We start from the raw sequence: 22,415 nt of genomic DNA on the forward strand, positions 1-22,415 counted from the left end.
TTCCATGGGTCCATTCTTTCCTCTGCCCATAACAGCGCCCTTCCCATCTCCCTTCAAGTCCCAGCTCCAACTCACCGGCTGTGTCTTAATTCATCTCTGTATACCCAGCACAAACCACTGGCTGATCTATAGGGGGCGCAAATAAATCTGGAATTGAGCTCAGAGCTCTGCTCCCAGGTCCTGGTGAAGCTTCTCTGGGTCCCTAGTTACTACTCTATTCACAGCCCTTGGCCGAGCCTTCCGCCGCCCCCTCCCGCGTCCTGCGCGCCCAGCTGGCTCCTTAGCAGCGCTGGCCCCAGGCCGGCCACACAGTAGCTGTTCTAAAGGACTGACCCAAATAAGAACAAATGACCCTCCCTGGAGAACGGCGGCACGGTTTGCAGAGCACGGAATTCCTGCGGCCGCTGGGCCTGCGGTTCCCAATTATCAGATTAGAGATAAGGGCCTGGAGGTCCCTGGGGCCGACTGCGCTCCGCTTCCCGGGAGCCAAGGCGCCCTGGCTCTGCTCGCCGCCCTGACCCCTTCCCGGTCTCGGCCCCAGGATAAGTCACTCAGAGCCCAAGTTTCCCTTATACTGTATATAAAACTGGCATCTTCTGAAATTGTCAATGCTGGCGAAGCCACCGGTTGACAGGAGACTGGCGGCACAGATGTGGGCTTTATTGGTACATTTCGTGGCGAGCGTCCGCCCGCGGGGTCACCGCGGAGGACAGGGTTCCGGTGAAGTTATCCCGACCAGCTACCTGGCGCAGGCGCCCGGAGCAGCCCACTTCCAGCGGCTTGGGGCGGAAAAACCTCAAAACTGCCGATGAGAACAAACCCCCGGTGGTCCCGCACACACCGGAAGGGAATCGGCTCTGGGTCAGCGCCTCCTCCCGAAGGGAGAGACCGGACCCCTTCTGCATAGGTCTGCGGGGCGACTTCCGCCCGCACCCAAGATGGCGGCCGGGGCGGCGCGCGGGGCGGGCCTCGGCTGCGGTCAGGGAGGTCACTGCGAGGAGGCCGAGCCTCCCCTCCCCGAGTTCCGATTCCACCACTGGAAGAAGCGCGTCCAGCTGGAGTTCTGCCGCATCTGCGTTGCTGTGCCCGCGCTCTTCGGGCGAGGAAGGCCCTTCGGGAGGGAGGAAAGGGTTACACGAATTACCGGCCCGAGTCGGGAGAAGATAAAGACCACACTCCGGCATCCCCGTGCCGAGGGGTCTCCAGGCCACTTTCCTAAGCCGAGAGGCCGCTGGTCTGGGCCCTTAGGAAGGGGACGGGTAAGGCACGCTCCGTGCTGGGGGCGGGGAGAGTGGGCGCCTAAGACCCCGTGTGTGAGCGCGAGAGCCGGGGATCGACCATCTGGAAGGCGGGACCGCAAGGATTAAAGAAGTGGTCCGAAGTTGAAGGAAAGAACACGGACGCCTGGAGGGGGCCGGTTGGGAACACTGATGCCCGCATGCATTCCGTCCCATGGATTTGGGGACTCCAGATCCCGGCCTTCTGGAGGGGGCCTGGACTACAGATCCCGGCATGCTTTGGGGCTCAGGAAAACCAGGTGTGTGTGTGGGGGGGGGGGGCCCAGGACTACAGATGCCAGCATGCCCTGGGATTCGGACGGCACAGCCCCGCGGGAGGTAACCTGGAAGTACAGCTCCCCGCACGCTCCGGCACCGGTCCCCCCCTTTGCCCGCGCCGCGCTCACCTTAAAGGAACCCTGGAATTCGTCGCTCATTCTCCGGAGCTCGCGGCCGTAGCGCTGTGCAGCCCAGAGGTTGGGAGGCGCTGAGCGTGAGCGGCCACGGAAGGGGCTGGGCTCCTCCTCCTCCGTCTCATCATCCTCCTCGGCCCCCGTGGGGTAGGAACTGTGGCGACTCCGGGGCTCCGCAGACCCAGCGCCTGCAGAGGGTCGACGGGGCGGGGATGACGTGAATCTCGACTCCTCTGCGCCCCCAGCCTTAGTTCCACTGGCCCCCTGATGTACTTGTGTGCACATCAGATTATACCTTTCAGAGCTCCAGTTCCCTCATGTAAATCGAGGGAAGCTCCTGGGGCTTTTGTGAAGATTTGAATTAACTTCTCATTAACTCCACAAATCTTAATTGAGCCCCAATAATGGGTTAGGGCCTTAGTGTATAAAAGGACTTTTCTTTGTGCCTGACACAAAATAAGGGCATAATAAATAGTAAGTTATAGTTATTAGTGCAAGGCCATGGGGGCCTGTAGTAAGCCCATGGGTTGTTAGCTCTTGAATCATCTCCATCCTCCAGCAGAGGAGACCAGTCCCCTGCATGAGGAGGTATCCTGCCCCGGCCAGGCAAGGCTGAATTCTAGCTCTGCAAGCGACCTGCTGGCGCTCATGTTTCACTGCTGTGGCCTCCAGGAAACCCTGGAGAACCAGAAGCCTCAGTAGCTAGTGTACCGCCCACAGCACCTGCTTTGGAGAAAATGTCTTGACCGGTCTGTTGACTTTTTTAGGTAATATTTATGGAGAACTTACTGTGTGCTAGGCCCTGGGCATTGCCTCATTGTCCTAGCCATTCTGGGAAGTGAGCAATAACATTGCCTGTGTTCTACAGAAAACAGGCTTACAGAGGTCAGGACTCGCCCAGGGTCACATAGCTGTGAAGTTCTGAGGAAGTGCCTAGAGGTTTGTTGGAATCCAAAGTCCAATGTTTATCCCTTGGGCTTCATGTCTTCCCTTGTCCAACCACCCTTCAGCTCTCTGAACCTGTGTCTTCACCTCCTTGCGGGGATAAACCTAACCTTTACTACCACTGACTGTGTAAAGGTCACAAACAATGGAGCCTGAAAGTGCTTTGTGAGCTGAAAGTATATGATGGGTCATTATTCAGTGGGTCATTATTCTACTGAGTTGGGAGTTTGACTTGTGTACTATGTGCCATCCCCCCACTCCTGCCAACCCCACTCCCATATCCAGACCAATAAAATCTCTCCCAGGAGCAAAAATCCAGACCTAAGTAATGGAGTGGAAGAGAGTCCTGGAACAGGTGTGGAGAATGTGTCCAGCGTCCATGGCAGGCATGTCTGTCAGAGGCAGCATTTTGAAGGAAGCAAGATTTAGGCCAGGCTGTGAAGCCAGGGAATAACAGTATCTTGTCCTCCCTCCAGAATACCTTCAGCCAGACCCCTGTGGGTCAGCTCCAGGGACTGCAGGACCTCCAAGGGTCCCAGCTTTAGATATATAGCTGAGAAAGCCAAGAAGGGAACAGAGGGCTGGATCCAGAAAGGCGTAGGCCAAGAGGGTAAGGTCAGAGTGCCCGGCTGTTCTGAGCTTCACCAAAGCCCAGGCCTGAGGTCAGGTAGGGACACCACAAAGCCTTTGAGGATTGAAGTGGCAGTGGGGAACAGGCAGCTAAATCAGGAGTGGGGGCTGGGGATAGGGACCAGAGGAGCTGGGAACAGACCCCTGATAGGATCAGGCCCATCTGCAGACTACTTTCCAGTTCCGTGGGACGTGAGCAGTGAGACAAGGGCAGTAGCCAGGTGGGTCCCAGCTCAACCACATTCCTGCTTTCACATCCGGAAGCCTCCCGCTTTCCCCGTGAGGTAGATGCCAATTCTCCCTCTTTCACAGATGAGGAAATGAAGGTACCTAGACGTTGGGAACTTGTCTGAAGTGCCAAGGTGGCCATTTTAGTGCTCAGGAAATATCAGCTGTTATTGTCTTTTACTAGCTCTAAGAACCCAAACAGCCACCACACTTGACAGACCAGCCCTGAGAGAAGGAAGGTGAGTGATTTGCAGATGGGCATTTAGTCTGGGCACTGCCTCCTGACGCAGGAATCACAGCAGAACACTTGGGAGTGTCACTTGGAAGTGCTTCATGTGCATTCATTCATTATGCCCTTATCACAACCTAGCAGGGAGATTACTCACTACCCCCATTTGACAGAGGAGAAAACTAAGGCACAGAGAGGGTAAGCAACTTGCCCAAGGTCACTCAGCCAGTAGGTAGCAGAGCAGAAATCCAAACCTAATGAGTCTGGCTTCAGGGCCTGTATCTTTCATTCTCATGCCTCAGGCTCCCCACTGGGGGCCCAGGTTGGGAAATGTGCCCTGGGCTTTCCGCTTGTGTCGGCTCTACCTGGAGCCTAGCCTATGGGGTGGAGGATTTTCACCAAAGCAGTGGGTTTAGCAATGCCAAACCAGCCATTGTCAGAATGACACACTGGGATTTTCAAGAGTATTCTATTTACTGGAAAAAAACTGGGGGATTTTTGTGAACCTGTGGGGAGGGAACATGCCATCTGAACCACCACACCCTTAATCAACTCACCCCTACACACCCCTGGGCAGGGCAGAGGTGGCCTCTTCCCACTTCCTAAGGTGAGGAAAAGTGAGGGGGCATGGCTCCTGTCTGGGTGGGAGCATGGGTGGCTGCGTAGGCCTGCCCACTCACACCATCCTTCCAGAGTAAGTCTGGGGCTGGTGTGGGGTAGTGGGAGGGGCCTGTGACTGGAGATCCCCGATGCCCCAGCAAAGCTTTAAGTTATTTACCCCGTTGGGCTTCCAGATAAGTGGGTAGGATTGAACACATCCCGGGTCAGGCTTCTGTGAGCATCCTCGCAGACCTAATTTAACAGTGGCCTGCGCACGGCGAGGCAGTGAAACTCTGCCATTAGGAGTTTGGATCCTGCTCTCTACTGCCTGCCGGCAGAGCAGCACATAGCTCACGTAGCTTCTAGCAGGCCCCAGCCGGCCTCCTGTGTATCCTAAAGCCATGTGGGGTACCTAAGCCCCTTATTGGTCTGGAAAGAACATATACCCCCCACCTTGCTCAGAGCTGAAGAAATCAGAAAGCAAGGGCTGGCAGATGTTTTCTGTAAGGGTCAGAGAGGAAATATTTGGGGCACTGCACACCACAGTCTGTGCCACTACACAGCTTTGTGGTCGTGCTTGAAAGAGCCATAAACACTCTGTAAACGACTGTGAAGTGCTGTACTCCACTAACACTGTATTTTATTTATGAACATGAAAACTGGAATTTCATACTATTTTCATGTTATGAAATCTTGTTCTTGGATTGTTGCTAACTGTTTACAAATACAAAAACCATTCTTGGGAAAAAACCAACCCTAACCATTCTTAGCTCATGGTCTAAAAAACCAACCCTAACCATTCTTAGCTCATGGTCTAAAAAGAGGGATTTAACCTGTGGCTATGGTTTGTCAACCTCTGCTCTAAACCCAGCTATGTCTATCCTCTGCCTGAAACCTTCAATGGCTCCCTATTGCTTATGAGATAAAGTCCAAACACCTTGGCATGGCTTTTAAGCCCTTACATTCTGGTTCTAACCTATACTTCACTTGTCTGCCACTGGGGCAGGGGGCGGTATTGGTTACTCATGTCGACCTCTCTGCTGAATGAATGGCAACCCTCAGTCTGCTCAGAGCATGGGCCAACTGGTAGTAACAATAATAACAATGATCACAATAATAGTAAGAACAGCATACACTCCTTTGTTCCAGGCACTGTTTCAAAGCACTTTTCCTGTATTAACTCATCAGATCCTCACTGCAACCCTATGACTGATTCTATTCACATTTAACAGATAAGGAAACTGAGGCAGAGTGAGTTAACTATCCTGTTCAAGCCCAACCTGCTAATAAAAGGTAAAGCTGTGTTTCAACCCTGCATCTGGCCCTGGTGCCTATTGCTGAGCTTTCTCTCCCACTGGGTGTCTTTCCTTCCCTCTCCACCATCCACACACCCACAGCTCACCACGCACCAGCCCTTCACAGCACACGGTGGCTGAAGTCCCTGCCCTGGGGACACAGTCCAGCAGGGACCAGGTGGCGGGGAGCATGAAAAGTAAAGGGACCCTGCCCACCTAGAGGAGGGCAGTGGCTCTGGCAGGTCTTTGGCACTTGGGGATCTTTTATGGAAAAATCACTTACTTTTTAGACATTGAAAAATAGGTCAAAAGTTTAAGGAATCCTGTGCAGTCCTCTTCAGTGGTTTCTGTTTTCTCCTGGGCAGCCCCCCTCATGGCTGGCCCTGGCATCCCCTTGGTTCCTTTTTGCTGCTTCAGACCATTCTCATGCCCTCCTCACTAAATCTAATTTCTCAGCATGTGCCAGCATTCCCTTCCAGGCCTCAGGCATCCCCTGCCCCGGTCACACCCCTAGTTTGTACAGGAGGTTACCCTAGCTCTCCTTTGCCACTCTGCTCTTCATTCACAGAGCAGAAGTGGTCCTTCACACTTCCTAGCCATTCCTTGACCTTCTCCACCCCTCCCCTCACTCCCATTACCTAAACCAGGTCATCATCAATAACTCTGTCCCAAGCCGCCCACAGCTCACCACCACCTCCTAACCAGCTCCTGGTGACCCTCTTGATGCCTAAATGAAATCACTTGGCTCCACTCAAAGCCCTCCCATGTTTTCATTCAAAGGAAAAGCCAAAGCCCTTACATTGCCTTCAAGGCCCTGCCCAGTTGCCCTTCCCCCTCCTTTAATTTCTACCTCTCCAATTCCCTCCTCTCACTCTGTCCCCTCAGGCCACACTGGCCTCAGGGCCTTTGCATTCACCCAGCCCATCCCTTCAGGATCTCTCCACAGAGAGCCCATGGTTCACGCCTCATCCCTTTGCTCAAATGGTGCTTCTCACCAAGGCCACCTCAATTCAAATCACTCCCCTGGCCCCCAGTACTCCTGATCCGAAGAAAGAAAAAACTGTTTCACAATGGGCAGCAGTCATCTTCTAGCTCACTATATCATCTACTTGTTTGTTTATGGCTTGTCTCCCCCACTGACTAGAATATAGGTCCACAGGGGCAGGGACTTTTATCTCTTCTGTTCACTGATGTGCCCCTGGCAGCTGGGACAGCACAGGGCACAGATTAAATACCTGATAGAGAGGAGAAACAGCCAGGTGGGAGTGGAAAGCTGTTGTGAGCAGAAATACAGCAAGTGCAAAGATCTGGAAGTTAAACAAAGTGTGGAGTTCACTTTGACAGCGTGTGTGTGTGTGTGTGTGTGTGTGTGTGGGAGAGAGAGAGAGAGAGAGAGAGAGAGAGAGAGGGAGAGAGAAAGGGCCAAGGAAGAGGCCTGAAGAAGCCTTTTTGCTCCTGAAAATGGGAAGAGTGTCATTTAGGCTTCAGCAGGCAAGGGATTCTTTTAGAGAGGAAGGGAGGGAGAGAGAGAAACATCGATCATTGATTGGTAGCCTCCCGCTCGCGGCCTGAACCACCTTTTGGTACACCAGACCACATTCCAACCATCAGAGCCACACTGGCCAGGACTAGGGGGACATGGTTTTTGTTTTCAGAAGATCTCAGTGGTTTTTTGAGGTGCCAAGGCCTGTGCTGGGCCCTGGGATGTGGAGACTGAGAAATGGCCACTGCCCTCCAGTGCCCACCCTTCCATCCAGCCTATGCTTCCCCACCCCCACCAGACCAGCTGCCTTGGATGGCTGTCTGCCCCTTGGGGTCACTCGCCCCTTGCAACTGGCAAGGATAACCTTGGTGTGGGTATTAGCCACATGGTGAGAAATAATAGACCTGGGGGCTCAAAGTGTGGGGCAGGCACCCCAGAGGCTTAAGCCCTACTTTACCCAAAGGAACCAGCAAACAACTGTGACCTTAGGCAAGTCATTTCCCCTTTCTGCTTCACTGCCTGCCTCTCAGTGATTTCTGTTGTGGTCTTACACTAACAGTTACATTCTTTAAGCATTTCCTAAGCACCAGCACTATAATTAAGTGCTTCCTATATGTTCTGCTAATCATCCTAACAGCTCTGCAATGGTGGTGATTAATTGCTGTTTTACAGTAGAGGAAAGCTGAGGCGCCAGAGAGGTTAGGGACTCACTCAAGGCCACCCAGTTGAGTAGGGGTGAGGCTGAAGTGCAGGGAGCTACTGGGGTGGAGGCAAAGTGGACAGGCAGGTGGTTGAGGAGGGGGGTGCCTACCTCCATGGTGGCTGCCGCTGGCAGGCTGGCCCTGCTGGTGACCAGCTTCCCCCAGGGGGCCTGGGGCCGTACTCTCGTGCTTGCTGGGGCCTGGGGACTGGTCCCCTCTGGGCCTGGGGCCCAGGCCCCTATCTTCAGAGCTGGAGTCTTCCTGCTCACTCTGCTCAAACTCTGGGATCTGGAACATGCTCTGGGCTGTAGGGGCAAGGATGGTAGGCAGTTATGGCACAGCTGGGGCAAACAGTGGCTGGCAGGGGTGGGGAAGCAGGAGCCCCTGGTTCTCTCTCCCACCTTAGAAACCCAGGTCCGCCCTACCTCCCAGCCCCCCCTCTGTCCTCCGAGTGCGGCTGGGCAAGGAGCTCAGCCTGTCCACCCAGGACCTAAATCTTCTACCGGAACCCTGATGCTGTGGAGCCCCAGACCCCTACCCAGGCCTAGACTCGACCCGCCGTGAAGGGGGCACGCAAGACTCACCCCAAGCCCGATCTCGAGGCCCCTGACCCGAGCCTGCGCCTACCTCTAGCACTGAGGGAGCCCGGCTCTAGTTGCCTAGGCAACGGGAACTGTCACCGACCAGACCCAATCAGCGATCGCAATGTCACCAAGGCCGGCCCAGAGGCGGAGCCACTGTTGGCTCGGGCCCCGCCCATGCGGCCGGACCCGCTCCCCGCCCACCGCCTTCCTCCTCTTCCTGGTCTCCGATGCTCTGCTCCGGACTTCCTCGTACCTGGGCGTGCGTGGGAGCAGATGAGGGGTTATCTGGGGTCCCCAGAGAATCTGGGACCTGGGGCTAGCTTCTGTTGACAAGTTCCTCAGCCCCTCTTGGCTTTAGTATCCGCCCCTGTAAAATGGGGATAATGACACCTCCCTCAAGGGTCCAGTGAACTTTGTAAACCGAGTGGTGACCACTGTGGGTGAAAGCACTTAGCAAAGCCATAACTGAGGTTCAGCGTAGGACACACTGTTGGTGCTGTTGTCCCTCCTCCTCCCCACTGTGGACAGCTCACACCGCACGCATCAGGGGCACCACTCCCCGCGCATCTGGGGAGCACTCGAGATAAGCGAGGAGCCTCCTCCCAGGCAGGATGACTGTCCCGGCGCAGAAGGGATAAGGGCCCCTGTGAGGGTGGCCGTAGGACTCGCGGGGACTTGGCGCCTGGCAGCGGCGGGCCAGGTGAGCGGAACCGCGGCCGGCGAGGGCGCAGAGCAGGCGGGCCTCCCGGGGGCTGCGGGGCCTGGCGCGTTCAGGCCCAGAGGGCGGGGCCTGGCGGCCATCTTGGCTGTGGGCGGAAGTTTTCTTCAGAGACCGGGCGGGGGGAGGCCGTTGCCGCCCTCGGCCTGGCGGCGCAATCTCGGTTTGGGAATGGGGAAGAGAAGCGTCGGAACAGGCGGCCCCGTAAACAAGCAAGGGCGGCTGGCCACGGGCATGGCACACCCCGGCTGAACGCAGTGCTGCCCCAGCACCGCCGCCGCCCGCCGCCTCTCGTAACCCTTGGCGCCCGCCGGCGGCGTAGCCCGCACCCATTCTGGAAGGACTACGCGCCGGGCGCAGCGTGAGGTTGCGGAGCCGGGGTTAGACCCTGCGCAATTTGCGTAGCGAACGGCGCCCGCGCAGGCGCAGGAGGGGGCGGAGCCGCAGGAGCCGGGGAGCCGGAGCCCGGGAGCCCCAGGTCCCAGCGACCGGAGCCGGCTCCCCCTGAGGCGGACTGAGGGCCTGGCGTCGACCTCCTCCCGCCTCCCGCGGCTGCAGAGTGGACGCAGTGGGGGGTGGGTCGGAGGCAGCGTACGGAATCCCGAGGACTGAAGGCAGAGCCCCCCCCAACCCCATCCGGATTATTGGAGGGGAGAGAGCCCGCATTTTGAGGAGGGGGAGAGCCGGTTGTTCAGCGCCCCACACAGCGGCCGCTGTCCAGAGCCAACAGGCGTCGGTCGGCTCTCCCCCTCCTGCCGGGACGTCTGGAGCGACCAAAGCCAAGGACCCCTCTCCTTCAGCCTCTGCACCCCCAAGCTCCTGGCTCTGGGACTGGCCCAGGGAGGCGACACTCCCCACCTCCACCCCCAGCCCTGGAGAAGAGAGACTCCTTCCACGCTCCTGAGTGAAGGGCCCAGGCCCAGGCCCCAGGCCGCCAGTGCCCCGCTGCAAGGGCGAGTGTCCCTCTGTTTCAGGGAAGGGCCTGGCCACAACTTCTTTCCATCTGAACTCCCCATCTCTGTCTCTGCACCCTGCAACTCCCACCCCTCCATATTTATTTTTATTTCCCTGGCCTCCTGCCAGCCCCTCCATTTCTCTCAGGATTCAGGCCTCCCTCCCTGACATGGAGAGTAACCTGTCTGGCCTGGTGCCTGCTGCTGGTCTGGTGCCTGCGCTGCCACCGGCCGTGACCCTGGGGCTGACCGCGGCCTACACCACTCTGTATGCCCTGCTGTTCTTTTCCGTCTATGCCCAGCTCTGGCTGGTGCTCCTGTACGGGCACAAGCGTCTCAGCTATCAGACGGTGTTCCTGGCGCTCTGTCTGCTCTGGGCTGCCTTGCGTACCACCCTCTTCTCCTTCTACTTCCGAGATACCCCCCGAGCCAACCATCTGGGGCCTCTGCCCTTTTGGCTTCTCTACTGTTGCCCTGTCTGCCTGCAGTTCTTCACACTGACGCTTATGAATCTCTACTTTGCCCAGGTAACCATGGTAACTGGGTGGGGGTGGGCTGTGGGGTGGCAAGCCTCAAGGGCCCAAAGGAATGATGGGCATCTCTGCTCCCAGGTGGTGTTCAAGGCCAAGGCGAAGCGTCGGCCAGAGATGAGCCGAGGCTTGTAAGTACTCAGGACACTGGTGGGCTCAACCTCCAGGCCAGGAGCAGCCTGGTGTCTATCCCTTCCCCCATGGCAGGGCTAAGGTGAGGACAACTCAGGGAATGTTTGTGAAAGAGCATGGAAAAGTGGAGCACCTAGCACAGATGTCTCAGCAGAGGTGTTGCATATGTGAAGGGCAACAATAATAGAAGCAGTTAGGGCAGAGGGTACCCGTGTCATCCATGACAGAGGAAGAGCTGGAGGCTCCAGCCTTTGGAAGCTCCGAAGCCAAACCATTTCTGGGTGACTTTGGGTGGTGATACTCCTGTCGTTTATACCACATCTTCGTTTATTAACAACTTTCACAGACGTCTTTAGTTTTTACAACTTATATGTGAGACTGTTATTACCTCCACTTGAGAGATGAAGAAACCGAGGCCTAGAAAGATAATGCAACATGTTCAAGGTCATAGATATGACGGGAGGCAGAACCAGGGTTTAAGCCCAGATTTCTGATACCCAAGTTAGTGTTCCTTTCACTGTGCCACAGCTGTCAGTTACCTTCTGGCCTCCTTGGGCCTCAGTTTCTCCATCTGTAAAACTGGAGGAACAAGGTTCAGACTGGAAGACCTGAGGTTCTGATTGATCCTGTGGTCTCCAGGGGGAGGTTGGGTGGTGGATGAGCACCAAGGGCAGTGACCTGGGGCTGACTGTGCTGTGGGCTGCAGGCTGGCTGTCCGAGGGGCCTTCGTGGGGGCCTCGCTGCTCTTTCTGCTGGTGAATGTGCTGTGTGCTGTGCTGTCCCGGAGGCGCCGGGCACAACCCTGGGCCCTTCTGCTGGTGCGTGTCCTGGTGAGCGACTCCCTGTTTGTTATCTGCGCTCTCTCTCTTGCTGCCTGTCTCTGCCTTGTTGCCCGGCGGGCACCCTCCACCAGCATCTACCTGGAGGCCAAGGTAGGGTCATAATCCTAATGCCTGGCATTTTTGGGGTGTCTTGGGCATTGGTCTTCAGGGTAGAGGGGAAGCTGGAGCTTCCCCTCCCTGAGGGTCCCCTGTTGTCATCTGTGCTAGGGGACCAGTGTGTGCCAGGCAGCTGCAATGGGTGGTGCCATGGTCCTTCTCTATGCGAGTCGGGCCTGCTACAACCTGGCGGCCCTGGCCTTGGCTCCCCAGAGCCGGCTGGATGCCTTCGATTATGACTGGTACAACGTCTCTGATCAGGTGGGCATTCGGCATGTCTACTGCCTCCTTAGTAGCCAGCCATGGCTCCTGGGCCCTGTCCAGGTGCCCCACTGGCACAATTGCAGATTGGCATAAGCTCCTGCTTTACCACAGGCAGACTTGGTGAATGACCTGGGGAACAAAGGCTACCTGGTGTTTGGCCTCATCCTCTTTGTTTGGGAGCTGCTGCCCACTACCCTGCTGGTGGGCTTCTTCCGGGTGCACCGGCCTCCACAGGACCTGGTGAGGGCCAGTGTAGGGGGTAATACTGGGACACCCTGGGCTGGGGCCTGGGATGGTTGTGGGAGGCCAGTGGGGGCAGAACAGAGCATCAATGGCTGCTTCCTCCCTCAGAGCACCAGCCGCATCCTCAATGGGCAGGTCTTTGGCTCCCGTTCCTACTTCTTTGACCGGGCGGGGCACTGCGAGGAAGAGAGCTGCTCCTGGGAGCATGGCCATGGCCGGGGGGAGAGCACCAGGTAGGAGCCTCAGCCTCACCTCAGGACCCCTGAGCTCCTGGCGTGCTCTGTGGAGCCATGGGGACGTAGAGCCAGGTCTTGTCATCCAGCCCCAGCACCTACTGTGGCCTTTGTTTCTGTCTGTACTAGGTGGGGGCCCCTCTGCCCCCCACCCCTTGCTCTGAGGATGCAGTTTGCTACAGTCTGCAGTGCTCAAGCTCTGGTTCCTGGAATGTCTGGGTCACTGGCTCTGTTCCAAGCCTCTCTCCCTACCCCAACTCTTGTGAATATGGCCCTGGTCACTGCCGTGGAACTGACCCTTTTTCTCTGTCTGCAGCATGTCAGGCAGCCTCAGCTCAGGCAGCTGGTATGGCGCCATCGGGCGGGAGCCAGGCTGGTATGGGGGCAGCCAGACGCGGACCACTCCTCTGCTCTTCTCCCAGGTGCTGGGCGCAGGCAGCCACCACCACAGCCTCTATTCCACTCCACAGACGTGATCGCCCTCCACCTCTCCCCAAACACTCAGACCCCAATCCCTCCCACCCCAGGCCCCTGTGCCAAGTTTATCTGCTGCTTCTTGCCCAGGATCCCAGGGGCTGTGGCCACCTCCTCCCCTGGCCGGCTCCTTGCTACTTCTCTTGTAGTGAGTTTGTGCCGTCCCCTAGGATGGGGGCATGGCCCTGACTGCCAGATGCGCACAGCACCCTGGCATGACCTGCCACCTCCGCTTCTATGCTGGAGCCAGCTACCTCTCCTGTGTCTGCCACTCAATAAAGTGTCTGTGCCCCATGGCCGTCCACTATCTGCCAGTTATTTGTGCTCCGCGAACCTTGTCTGTTTGGCCGAAGGCTGATCAGACACTGGCCCTTGAAGGGGGCTGCTGGACTGGCAGGAGCCGCTTGCCTCCCCAGGCTGAAGGACACAGAAAGGAAGAGCCTGCAGTCTGAGGGGAAGGGAGACAGCAGACCCCTGCTCTTAGTCCAGTCCCCTCCCTACTTGAATAATTTCTACTCTTTCCTTAAGATCTGCTTCAAATGTCAGTTCTTTTTAGAAGCCTCCCCTCTCTAGGTCAGGGAACCTTGTCCCCTCTTGGGTCCCATGGCACTGTGATTATGTGGCTATTATGCTTCTCATCCCCAAGTGGATCGGGATTTCTGGAGACCCTACTTCCCTGTCATCACATCCGACCTGGCCTTCAGGTCCAGGGGTTACTCCGGGGCCTGTGAAGGAAGAGTTGGCCCATAACTGAGCAGTTCCTATTTCCCTACCAGATGTGGATTTGGCTGGTAGGATGGGCTGCCCCCACACAGTCTTCCTGGTGGTCCTGGGGTCCCCTTCTCTGGCCGCCCCTAATAGCACAGTCACTACCCTCTGCTGCCATAGCCTTGGCAAGTTTGTCCCACGTCTGGGAGTTGTTTATAGGAGGGTCTGTCTCCTGCACACAGACCTGACTGTTGCAGCTCCTTGGAGTCCCTGGGGCCTAGCACTAAGCCTGTCTCGGAACCCTTCACTTGGGTCTGTCCTGGACACCAGGCTTTCAGGCTTCTGGAGAGGGCACAATCACTTTTTGTTGAACAGAAAATTGCTGACATTTGTAGGGCACTTTGTTGTGTGTGCCTGGCTTACAAATACTGACCTCTTTAATGCTCAGAATAGCACCCTTAGGTGAGAATTAACATCACTTTTCTGTAAGTGGGGACCTGCCCGCTCCAGAGTTTAGTAACATGTCTAGCCCCTCCCACCACCCCCACTGGTAGAGGGTGGTCAGCCTTAGAGCTCATGCTTTAACCACCCACCCTGAGGCCTGAGGACCCCAGGCAAGGGCAAGGTCTTTGGAGAGATGGGGATTGTAAGGTGGGTAAGAGTAGAGAGGAGCCCTGCAGTTGAAGCAGCGGGGGAGGGAGTGCTGGCACCGGTCCATGCTGGGATGGCATGAGGTGAGGACCAAGGGACGGGGTACAGGAACAAGGACAGGAGGTACCCCAACATGACTTTCCAGAATGGCCCCACTGCCTGGGCCAACTCCAACTTGCCTGAGTGGATCCCTCACCCTTTGGCAGGATCCCCTCCCTCAGAAGTGTTTAGGGGCGGGGAGATGAGGGCCCTTCCTATTCTACAGTGAGCCTGGGAGATGGGTGTGGCGCTTGGCCAGAGAGGTGAGCAGGATGCTGTCCAGACCAGGGCGGTGCTGCTGCCCACAATGGCTTGCTGGCGGGGCAGTACCAGGGCTCTCTTCTGACACTCCAGGCCGGACCCAGCAGCAACTCCTATCGGGCTCCTTTGCCACTCGTCTCCAGGGACCCGGTGGAATTAGGGCACAGGGCAGCCACAGGTTAGGGGCTTCCGACGCTGCAGCAAGGGCGCGGCCAAAGGGAGGCGCGGCGCTGGAGGGGTTAAACGCTGTAGGAGGGGGGCTTCAGGCGGGCAGGAGCGGGGTCCCAGCCCCAGCGGCCGCCTGCCTCTGCCTCGCTGCTGCCTCCGCGGCCCAGCCGGCACCCGGCACCCGCGAGGCTGCGCGTGGAGCCCGGGTTGCAGCCTCAGCCGCAACCGGGCCAACAGTGAGTATGGGGCGGAGGGGTGCGGGGGCAGTGCGGGCAAGACTTCGGGGCAGGGCGAGCAGGAGGTGACCCTCAGGGTGGGGCGCCGCCTCCTGTACACGCGTGGGCGTCTCCGAGAATCGGGAGGGCCGCGCGTCCAGCCGCTCCCACGCTCCGAGGCGTCAGCATGAAGACGCGGGAGGCGGCGGGAGTGAGTGGTGGGTGTGCAGTGTGTCGTGTGTCGTGTGTCGGCAGCGGGCCGCTGCCTGGGGCCCCGGGTCTGAGGTGCGTTCTCGAGTATGGGCACACGTCTGAGTGGCCCTCTGCGGAGCCTCGGCCTGTGCGTCTGCCCCTGCTACCGGGTGCGCCGGCCAGCCTGGGGAGAGGGCAGGTGGAGCGTGTGCGTGCAGCCCGAGCAGCCGGGTGGCCGGAGCTGCAGGGCGGAGCGTGGGCGCGCCGGGCTTTGTGCAGCGTGTTTGCATTTGGGCACCGCTGCCCGCCGTCCTGGGGCTGACAGCCGCCCCGGGGGATGCTGCACTGGTCCGGCGTATTGCCCCCGCCCTGCTCCTTCCCGGAACCCCGTACCCTCCCTTCCCTACCCCTCCCCTGCCTCGCATCTGCGCAGGGACCGGACCCATCCCTGGGTTCCTCGAAAGCCCGGGGGATGCTGGGGGACCCTGGAGGCTCCCTGCCCAGCCCATCACGCTAGCAGCGATGCCAGCAGAGGCGGGAGGAGAGGGAGAAGTCACGAAGGTGCTGCGGCGGCGGCGGCAGCAGCAGCAGCAGCAGCAGCAGCGGAAGAACCGGGACCAGCCATCCCTGTCCCCACCCTGTGCAATCCCGCCTTTCCTCCCGCTTTTCTGTTGAGTGCCTCTGGGCCCACTCAGCCTCCTCCCGGGAGGCCGGCTCCCCAGCCCCTGCCAGCCGGCTTCTCCCTGCTCGCCCTGCCTCTTCTTCAGCAGGCTCAGTCTCTCCCTCTTCCACTCTCCTCCCTTTCCCTCCCCGGTGCCCTCTTCTCTTCTCACACCCTGGAGTCCCCGACAGGGGCTGAGGGCCGGGCAGTGGAGGTAAGGGGGAGGACCGAAGTGGGGGGAGGACTGGGTGTGTCCTGGTACCAAGTGTCCAGCCGGAGGGATGTGAGGAGAGGGTATCTGTGGGCAGTAGGGCTGGAGGCTCCAAGGATCATTGGGCTGGTAGGGTTGGAAGAGGGTATAGGGGTATTTGGCCAGGTTATTGATCCAAGCATCCCTGGTTCTGCCCACAGTGACCGCAGCCCTCCAGGAGCCTCCTGCCCGGCCTCCCCAAGTGGGCAGTGGAGTTGGCCAGGCCCCTGGGCACGCCATGCGCAGCACCACACTACTGGCACTGCTGGCACTGGTCCTGCTCTACTTGGTGTCTGGTGCCCTGGTGTTCCAGGCCCTGGAGCAGCCCCAGGAGCAGCAGGCCCAGAGGGCGCTGGGGGAGGTCCGAGAGAAGTTCCTGAGGGACCATCCATGTATGAGCGACCAGGACCTGGGGCTCTTCATCAAGGTGTGTGGGTGGGCAAGAGCCCCTTCAGCACTCACCCATGACCCCCTGGCACTAGCTGCATGCCTGTGGGGCCATGTGCTGGGGAGCTGCTTCCAGACTGGCACCCCTGAGGGCTGGGTGCCACTGGGGGTGCAGGACAGAGGGTGGGATCAGGTCTCTGTTTTCAATATGGTGTCCCAGGGGCACTGGTTTTCCTTGTTGTGCCTGGCATTGGATTGTGCTCCTGGAAGGTCTCCTCAGTGTGGAGGGTGGCTGAAGGAATGAAAGCAGGAAGAAATGAATAAATGGCTGTAGCACATGAGATGTGTTACATTTTCACAGGTCTCACTCACTGGTTTAGGGTTACCAGACAAAATCCAGGACACCCAGTTAAATGTGAATTTCAGCTAGACAATGAATAGTTTTAAAATATAACTGTGTCCCATGCAACATTTTTATTTGTTAAATCTGGCAATACCAGCTGGTGTTGCTCACTGGTCGAGCATTGACCCATGTACCTGAAGGTTGCCAGTTCGACCCAGTCAGGGCACATGCCTGGGTTGTGGGCCAAATCCCCAGTGGTGGGCATGAGGGGGGGGAGGGGGACAGGCAGCCAATCGATGTTCTCTCTCATCGATGTTTCTCTCTTTCTCTCTCTCCCTTTCTTTCTCTCTAAAAATCAATAAAGGAAAAAAAATTTTGTTTTAATATGGCAACCCTACACTGGTTCCTATACTTCCTTGGAGTCACATATACCTTAGAGAAGCCCAGGAACACTGTGAACACACTTCACCCCAGAAAAGTGCACATATAAACATACAGATGATTTTGAAGGGTTCTAGGATCTCCTAAGCTTATACATGCCATCATGAATGTGAGGTAAAGCACCTTTTTGCCCCAGGACACATGCTTATGATGTAGAGGTTAGAGGGAGGGCAAGTCAGAGACAGGCTCAGCTTTGGTCCACTGACTAAAGAAAGTGCTGGGCTTGTCTTCCGGGTTACTGTCCGTCCACACTGCTATGGCTTTCTCTGATTTCTGAGTCATGGTCATATTCAAAACCTAAGATTTGACTTCAATAAATGCGTGTTTATTACTTTGGGAAAGATTACTCCTCCTTCCCTGTCTATTCTTTTGGAGGGAGGAGCCATCAGCATGGAGGCCCCTGTGTTCCAGCAGATTCCCACTGTGGCAGGACCCAGAGCAGAGATGAGGATGGTGTGGGGCCAGGACACAAGGCAGCCTGATATTGTCTCTAGACACTTCTAGAATCAGAGAGAGAGAGAGAGAGAGAGAGAGAGAGAGAGAGAGAGAGGCTCAGAGAGGCCAGGGCAGAAGAATGTGTCTGACCAGAACACAGGGCAGAGGGAGGGAGGGAATCGACCTATTTTATCTTCACAATAGAGTTCCTTTTTTTTCCTGGTTAAAAAAGAAGAAAAGGAAGGGCAGAAACTAGAAGGAGAATGGGCAACAGCTGCTCTATTTCTCTCCCACAATTAGTCATACAGCAAGTAGGCACCTACTGTGAACTAGGTGCTATGCCATACAATGCAGGGTGAGCAGGGAAATAGATGTTGGGGTGGGACAGATGCAGGCTGTGCCTTAGAGGGTGTCACATTTGGGCAAAGGGACAGATCCATGGACAGATCGCTGTAGAATTCAGTGGAGGGAGCTTTCCTTACTGCCTTTTTGCTAACTGCTTGTTGTATACTGGGCCGTGGACTAGGTGCTGGGGGCAAGGAGGGAGGTGCCAGGGGCCTTTGGGAAGAGCTGGGAATTGAAATGAGGCAGGAGAGAGGGGTGGGATTTGGAGAGGTGTGCTTGGGTTGCAAGAACCACAGGCAGAGGAACACATGGGCAAAAGTGTGGAAGCTGGAATGAAGGGAGAAATGAATAAATGGCTGTAGAACTCGAATTTTGCAGATGCCCAGTCATTTGAAAGGAAAATTAGAACACACAGAATGACAAAGGATTTTTTTCCCCCTTAAGTAGTGAATTTACTGGAGAAGTGTTGCAAAATCAAAATCCAGTCACTTTGAATCATACAGTTCACTTCTTGGCTTTATTTTTAAAATGTTATGACAGGAAATGAGATTGTCTCAGAAATCTGGGACTAAGGTCACCTTAACTTAGGTTCTCAAATGAGAGATTCAGGAGAGAAAACGGGAAGAGGAGGTTGGGACCAGATTGAAAAGGGGCTTAAAGCCCGGGCTGGGGATTTGGGATTCTATTCTGCAGACAGCAGGGACTATGGGGAACTTGGGGCTCCTGCCTAGGACCAGGACTTTGGAAAGGGTCTTGCCAATGAGGACTGCAGGAAGAGAGAGGTGTGGTGTAAATCCCTCACACTCCCTGCCTTTGTGTCTTGACTCAGTGCTCTTTGGGGAAGGGCCCCACTGCACCCCCTCCTCACTGTGCTCTGACTTCAAAACAAAGACCCTGCTCTGAGGGACCTGCAGGCTGGCAAGAGGGGCAGACATGTGTCCATTTCACTAATTTAATCATGTTTACTGAGCACCTACTATGTGGCGCAGGGTTCAGCAGGGTGGGCAGGGGTTTGTGTGTCTACCAATCTACAAATATTGGATGAAAATGTTGATGGTATATCAAACTGCCTGGAGGGAGGGTCCCTAACTTTCATCATGTTCTCGAAGGCAAGGGATGCAAATTCAGCTTCTATGGGGCAATGGGAGTGGTGGGTCTGTGGAAAGCTGGAAGTCACTAGGCATGGTCACTACGTGGGGACTAATTCAGCAAATACACAGTGCTTGCTTTGCTGTGAGTGTTTTAACAACAACTCAGCATGTGAGGTCTGCTGTCATCACCTCCGCTTGTTGATGCAGTTAACTTGCCTACGTTCACATAGCACCAAGATTTGAAACCAGATAGCCTGGTCCCAGAGTCTGTGCTCCTGACCACTGTAAAATTGGAAATCTGTTGTGTGAGATTAGGGGGCAGATACATGTTTCTAAAACAACGTGGAGATCAAGCAAAATTGGGTCACCCAATTTGCAATGTCTGCTCAAAAGGACTGCCTTCAGGAAGACCAGAGAGAAGGGTAGAGCTGGGAGGGGTAGGAAGGGAAGCATCTGGAGATTGGAGGGCCAGGAGGTTGGCCAGGACTGGAGGAAGGACTAAGGCTCCTCCTTCTGCGCCTTGTCCTGCAGGAGGTGGCTGATGCCCTGGGAGGGGGTGCGAACCCTGATATCAACTCAACCAGTCACAGCAACTACTCAGCCTGGGACCTGGGCCGCGCATTCTTTTTCTCAGGCACCATCATCACCACCATCGGTGGGGGAGGGGACTGGGCGTGTGGAGGGGGGCAAGGAGTGGCTGGGCTCTCTTATGGGGGAAGGTGCAGGGGGAGATAGGGAGATGCGGGGTAGCCCCTAGACCTCCTGCACGGCCCTTCTGCCCAGGCTATGGCAATGCAGCCCTGCGCACAGATACTGGACGCCTCTTCTGCATCTTTTATGCACTGGTGGGAATCCCTCTGTTTGGGATCCTGCTGGCAGGGGTCGGAGACCGGCTGGGCTCCTCCCTGCGCCGAGGCATCGGTCATATTGAAGCCATCTTCCTGGTGAGCTGCTCCATGCCCTTGTGTTGGACTTGGGATACCTTTCCTATGTCCCCTCCCTGGGCTTGGGATACCTTTCCTAAGTCCCCTCCCAGCACGAGAGCGCGGGCCCTGAATTGCAGGAGCCTCCCCAAGGCTCCCAGAGGAAGGGGTGTGAGGTGTGAGAGTGGAGGTTTTGGCGACTCTGGGGTCCTGCCTACTGCCCCTCCCTGCAGAAGTGGCACGTGCCCAAGGAACTGGTGCGAGTTTTATCGGCGGTGCTCTTTCTGCTGATCGGATGCCTGCTCTTTGTCCTCACCCCCACGTTCGTGTTCTGCTATGTGGAGGGCTGGAGCAAGCTCGAGGCCATCTACTTTGTCGTAGTGACGCTCACCACGGTGGGGTTCGGGGACTATGTGGCTGGTGAGGCCACCTTTCTTGTGCTGCATTTCCCTACCCACCTTATTCCTACCCAGGGGCTCTGTACTTTTCCTTCTCCCTCCAAATTCCAGGTGGCATTTGTGCACTCAAACGAGATGGCTCCAACCCTATATCTGCTCACGGAATGGACCCTCACATTTTTGCATGGATGCAATACCTCACGCACACTTTACATTCTTGCATGCCTGTGCCTCCATGCATGTTCACACATATAATAATGTGCACCCCTCATACATGCTCACATTCTTGCACATGAGCACTCCCATTCACATGCGCTTATCTTGTAGGCCTTCAAGTTATGCACACATTCACACACTCTGATGCATACCTTGTCCTGGTGAGAGAGGATCCTTTCAGGGAGCTGGGAAGAGGGGCAGTAAAACAGTGGCTTACAGGCTCAAAGCTTGTCCCACAACTTCTTTCTGCCCTCCCCGGTGGTATCCCAGGCGCCGACCCGAACCAGAACTTTGCAGCCTATCAGCCGCTGGTGTGGTTCTGGATCCTGCTGGGCCTTGCCTACTTTGCTTCAGTGCTCACCACCATTGGGAACTGGCTGCGAGTAGTGTCCCGCCGCACTCGGGCAGAGGTAGGCGCCCCTGGGTCGGTGCCGCGACGTTGAGGCGCTGTACCCAAGTAGTTGCTTGGCCAGCCTGCCTCCCTTCCAGAGTGTGGGCTCCTCCAGGCAGCGACTGAGTGAGCCACAATATGCACCAGCCAGGGACAAAGGGATAAGTTCAGACAGGTCTGCAGAGGACTCCCTCTCTGTTCTTAAGGATAGGGATGCCAGATTTACCAAATAAAATGCAGGAAGCCCAGTTAAATGTGAATTTCAGATAAATAGCAAATAATATTTTAGTATAAGTATGTCCCAGATAGTGCATGGGACATATTTATACTACACTTTTGTTGTTTGTCTGAAATTCAAATTTAATGGCATGATCTGTAGTTTGTGACCCCACTCGTCGACCCCGACCGCCGCCGGGGAGCTCCAAGGTCTCTGGGGACACCGGAGGGAGAGCCGAAATAAAACGGGTTTTCTAGAAAAGCTCCCTGAGAAGAGGGCGCTTCTGTGCGATGAAGAAGGGGGGATCGTGAGGCTGGGTGATGAGGCGGGAGATCAGGGGAAAGAGGAGCAAGGCTTGACTGGCGAAGGGCAGGCTCCCGGGGTTACGGAGGTGGTCGAGGACCACTGGGCGAAGACAGCTTTTCCTCCCCGCGCAGATGGGCGGCTTCACGGCCCAGGCCGCCAGCTGGACCGGCACGGTGACCGCGCGGGTGACCCAGCGAGGCGGGACCGCGGCAGCACCGCCGCCCGAGAAGGAGCGGCCATTCTTGCCCCCACCGCCGCCCGCCAGCAGGCCCCCATCCCCTGCGCCCCCGGAGAAGGCCGAGCCGCCCTCCCCGCCCACCCCGCCCACGGCCTCGGCGCTGGATTACCCCAGCGAGAACCTGGCCTTCATCGACGAGTCCTCGGACACGCAGAGCGAGCGCGGCTGCGCGCCGCCGCGCGCGCCACGGGGTCGCCGCCGACCCCCCAACCCCTCGAGGAAGCCCGCGCGGCCCCGGGGCCCCGGGCGCCTCCGCAACAAAGACGCGCCCGCGTAGGGGAAGGACCACGGCCCCAGCCTCCCAGAGGGCTTCCTCCTTGCTCTCTCCCCTGCATGCTTTGCTTGATTGACCAAAGAGCCCTTTTTCGATGGGACTGGAGCCTGGGGAGCAGGCCAGGTTGCTTGCCTGCCACCCCAGCTCCTGGCCCTCTCCTCACTCCATCCATCTCCAGACCCCCACGGCTTTCTGTCTCGCTGTCCCGGCTGGACCTGTCCCTCACAACTGTGCCTCAAAGCCTGCCTCAATAAACGAAAAAGTCTGTACCGCTGCGGGCGTGCGCGCTCCGAGGACGCGAGTAGGGGTGGGGGTGCTTGCGTCAGGCCGGTCCCGGGACGGCGGACCTGCCGCGACTCCCTCTGCACCCACGTCGGTTCGGTGGAGGCGCTGCC

General features: G+C 57.0%; 3 protein-coding genes across 8 annotated transcripts; 2 read left to right on the forward strand and 1 right to left on the reverse strand.

Annotated features, from left to right (window-relative positions):
• Window positions 1–410: 410 nt before the first annotated feature.
• BAD (BCL2 associated agonist of cell death) lies at window positions 411–8,751 on the reverse strand. Of its 3 annotated transcripts, none has more exons than XM_036258600.1 (4): window positions 8,639–8,751; window positions 7,912–8,106; window positions 1,685–1,878; window positions 411–1,111 (listed from the first exon to the last, which is right to left on the reverse strand). In XM_036258600.1, exons 2-4 carry the CDS (start codon window positions 8,096–8,098, stop codon window positions 989–991), a joined length of 504 nt encoding a protein of 167 aa, XP_036114493.1. In that variant the 5' UTR covers window positions 8,099–8,106; window positions 8,639–8,751; the 3' UTR covers window positions 411–988. The 3 variants fall into 3 exon arrangements, with proteins under 3 accessions (XP_036114493.1, XP_036114492.1, XP_036114491.1); XM_036258599.1 differs by lacking the exon at window positions 8,639–8,751 and adding an exon at window positions 8,429–8,465 and having other exon boundaries at window positions 412–1,111; XM_036258598.1 differs by lacking the exon at window positions 8,639–8,751 and adding an exon at window positions 8,386–8,469 and having other exon boundaries at window positions 415–1,111.
• A 242-nt stretch (window positions 8,752–8,993) lies between these two features.
• Window positions 8,994–13,164, forward strand: GPR137 (G protein-coupled receptor 137). 4 transcript variants are annotated; one of them, XM_036258594.1, is made up of 8 exons: window positions 8,994–9,085; window positions 10,187–10,583; window positions 10,668–10,717; window positions 11,425–11,650; window positions 11,768–11,917; window positions 12,032–12,160; window positions 12,272–12,396; window positions 12,713–13,164. In XM_036258594.1, exons 2-8 carry the CDS (start codon window positions 10,227–10,229, stop codon window positions 12,870–12,872), a joined length of 1,197 nt encoding a protein of 398 aa, XP_036114487.1. In that variant the 5' UTR covers window positions 8,994–9,085; window positions 10,187–10,226; the 3' UTR covers window positions 12,873–13,164. The 4 variants fall into 4 exon arrangements, with proteins under 4 accessions (XP_036114487.1, XP_036114488.1, XP_036114486.1 ...); XM_036258595.1 differs by having other exon boundaries at window positions 11,425–11,548; window positions 12,713–12,926; XM_036258593.1 differs by lacking the exon at window positions 8,994–9,085 and having other exon boundaries at window positions 9,434–10,583.
• Window positions 13,165–16,181: 3,017 nt separating this feature from the next.
• On the forward strand, window positions 16,182–22,274 carry KCNK4 (potassium two pore domain channel subfamily K member 4). The gene is made up of 6 exons (XM_036259904.1): window positions 16,182–16,442; window positions 19,589–19,712; window positions 19,841–20,001; window positions 20,214–20,400; window positions 20,865–21,004; window positions 21,640–22,274. Exons 1-6 carry the CDS (start codon window positions 16,254–16,256, stop codon window positions 22,021–22,023), a joined length of 1,185 nt encoding a protein of 394 aa, XP_036115797.1. The 5' UTR covers window positions 16,182–16,253; the 3' UTR covers window positions 22,024–22,274.
• The last annotated feature ends 141 nt before the right edge of the window (window positions 22,275–22,415 follow it).

The sequence above is a fragment of the Molossus molossus genome, unplaced genomic scaffold (assembly GCF_014108415.1).
Source record: "Molossus molossus isolate mMolMol1 unplaced genomic scaffold, mMolMol1.p scaffold_m16_p_13, whole genome shotgun sequence".
Taxonomy (NCBI): domain Eukaryota; kingdom Metazoa; phylum Chordata; class Mammalia; order Chiroptera; family Molossidae; genus Molossus; species Molossus molossus.

Coding starts and splice junctions, on each gene's coding strand:
- KCNK4 (XM_036259904.1), top strand. CDS start 16,254: ATGCGCAGCACCACACTACTGGCACTGCTGGCACTGGTCCTGCTCTAC. Junction 20,002..20,213: donor ATATTGAAGCCATCTTCCTG/GTGAGCTGCTCC, acceptor CCCTCCCTGCAG/AAGTGGCACGTGCCCAAGGA. Junction 20,401..20,864: donor GTTCGGGGACTATGTGGCTG/GTGAGGCCACCT, acceptor GTGGTATCCCAG/GCGCCGACCCGAACCAGAAC.
- GPR137 (XM_036258597.1), top strand. CDS start 10,227: ATGGAGAGTAACCTGTCTGGCCTGGTGCCTGCTGCTGGTCTGGTGCCT. Junction 10,584..10,667: donor TGAATCTCTACTTTGCCCAG/GTAACCATGGTA, acceptor CTCTGCTCCCAG/GTGGTGTTCAAGGCCAAGGC. Junction 11,918..12,031: donor GGTACAACGTCTCTGATCAG/GTGGGCATTCGG, acceptor GCTTTACCACAG/GCAGACTTGGTGAATGACCT.
- BAD (XM_036258600.1), bottom strand. CDS start 8,098: ATGTTCCAGATCCCAGAGTTTGAGCAGAGTGAGCAGGAAGACTCCAGC. Junction 1,879..7,911: donor CAGCGGCAGCCACCATGGAG/GTAGGCACCCCC, acceptor GACCCTCTGCAG/GCGCTGGGTCTGCGGAGCCC. Junction 1,112..1,684: donor AATTCCAGGGTTCCTTTAAG/GTGAGCGCGGCG, acceptor TCCCTCCCGAAG/GGCCTTCCTCGCCCGAAGAG.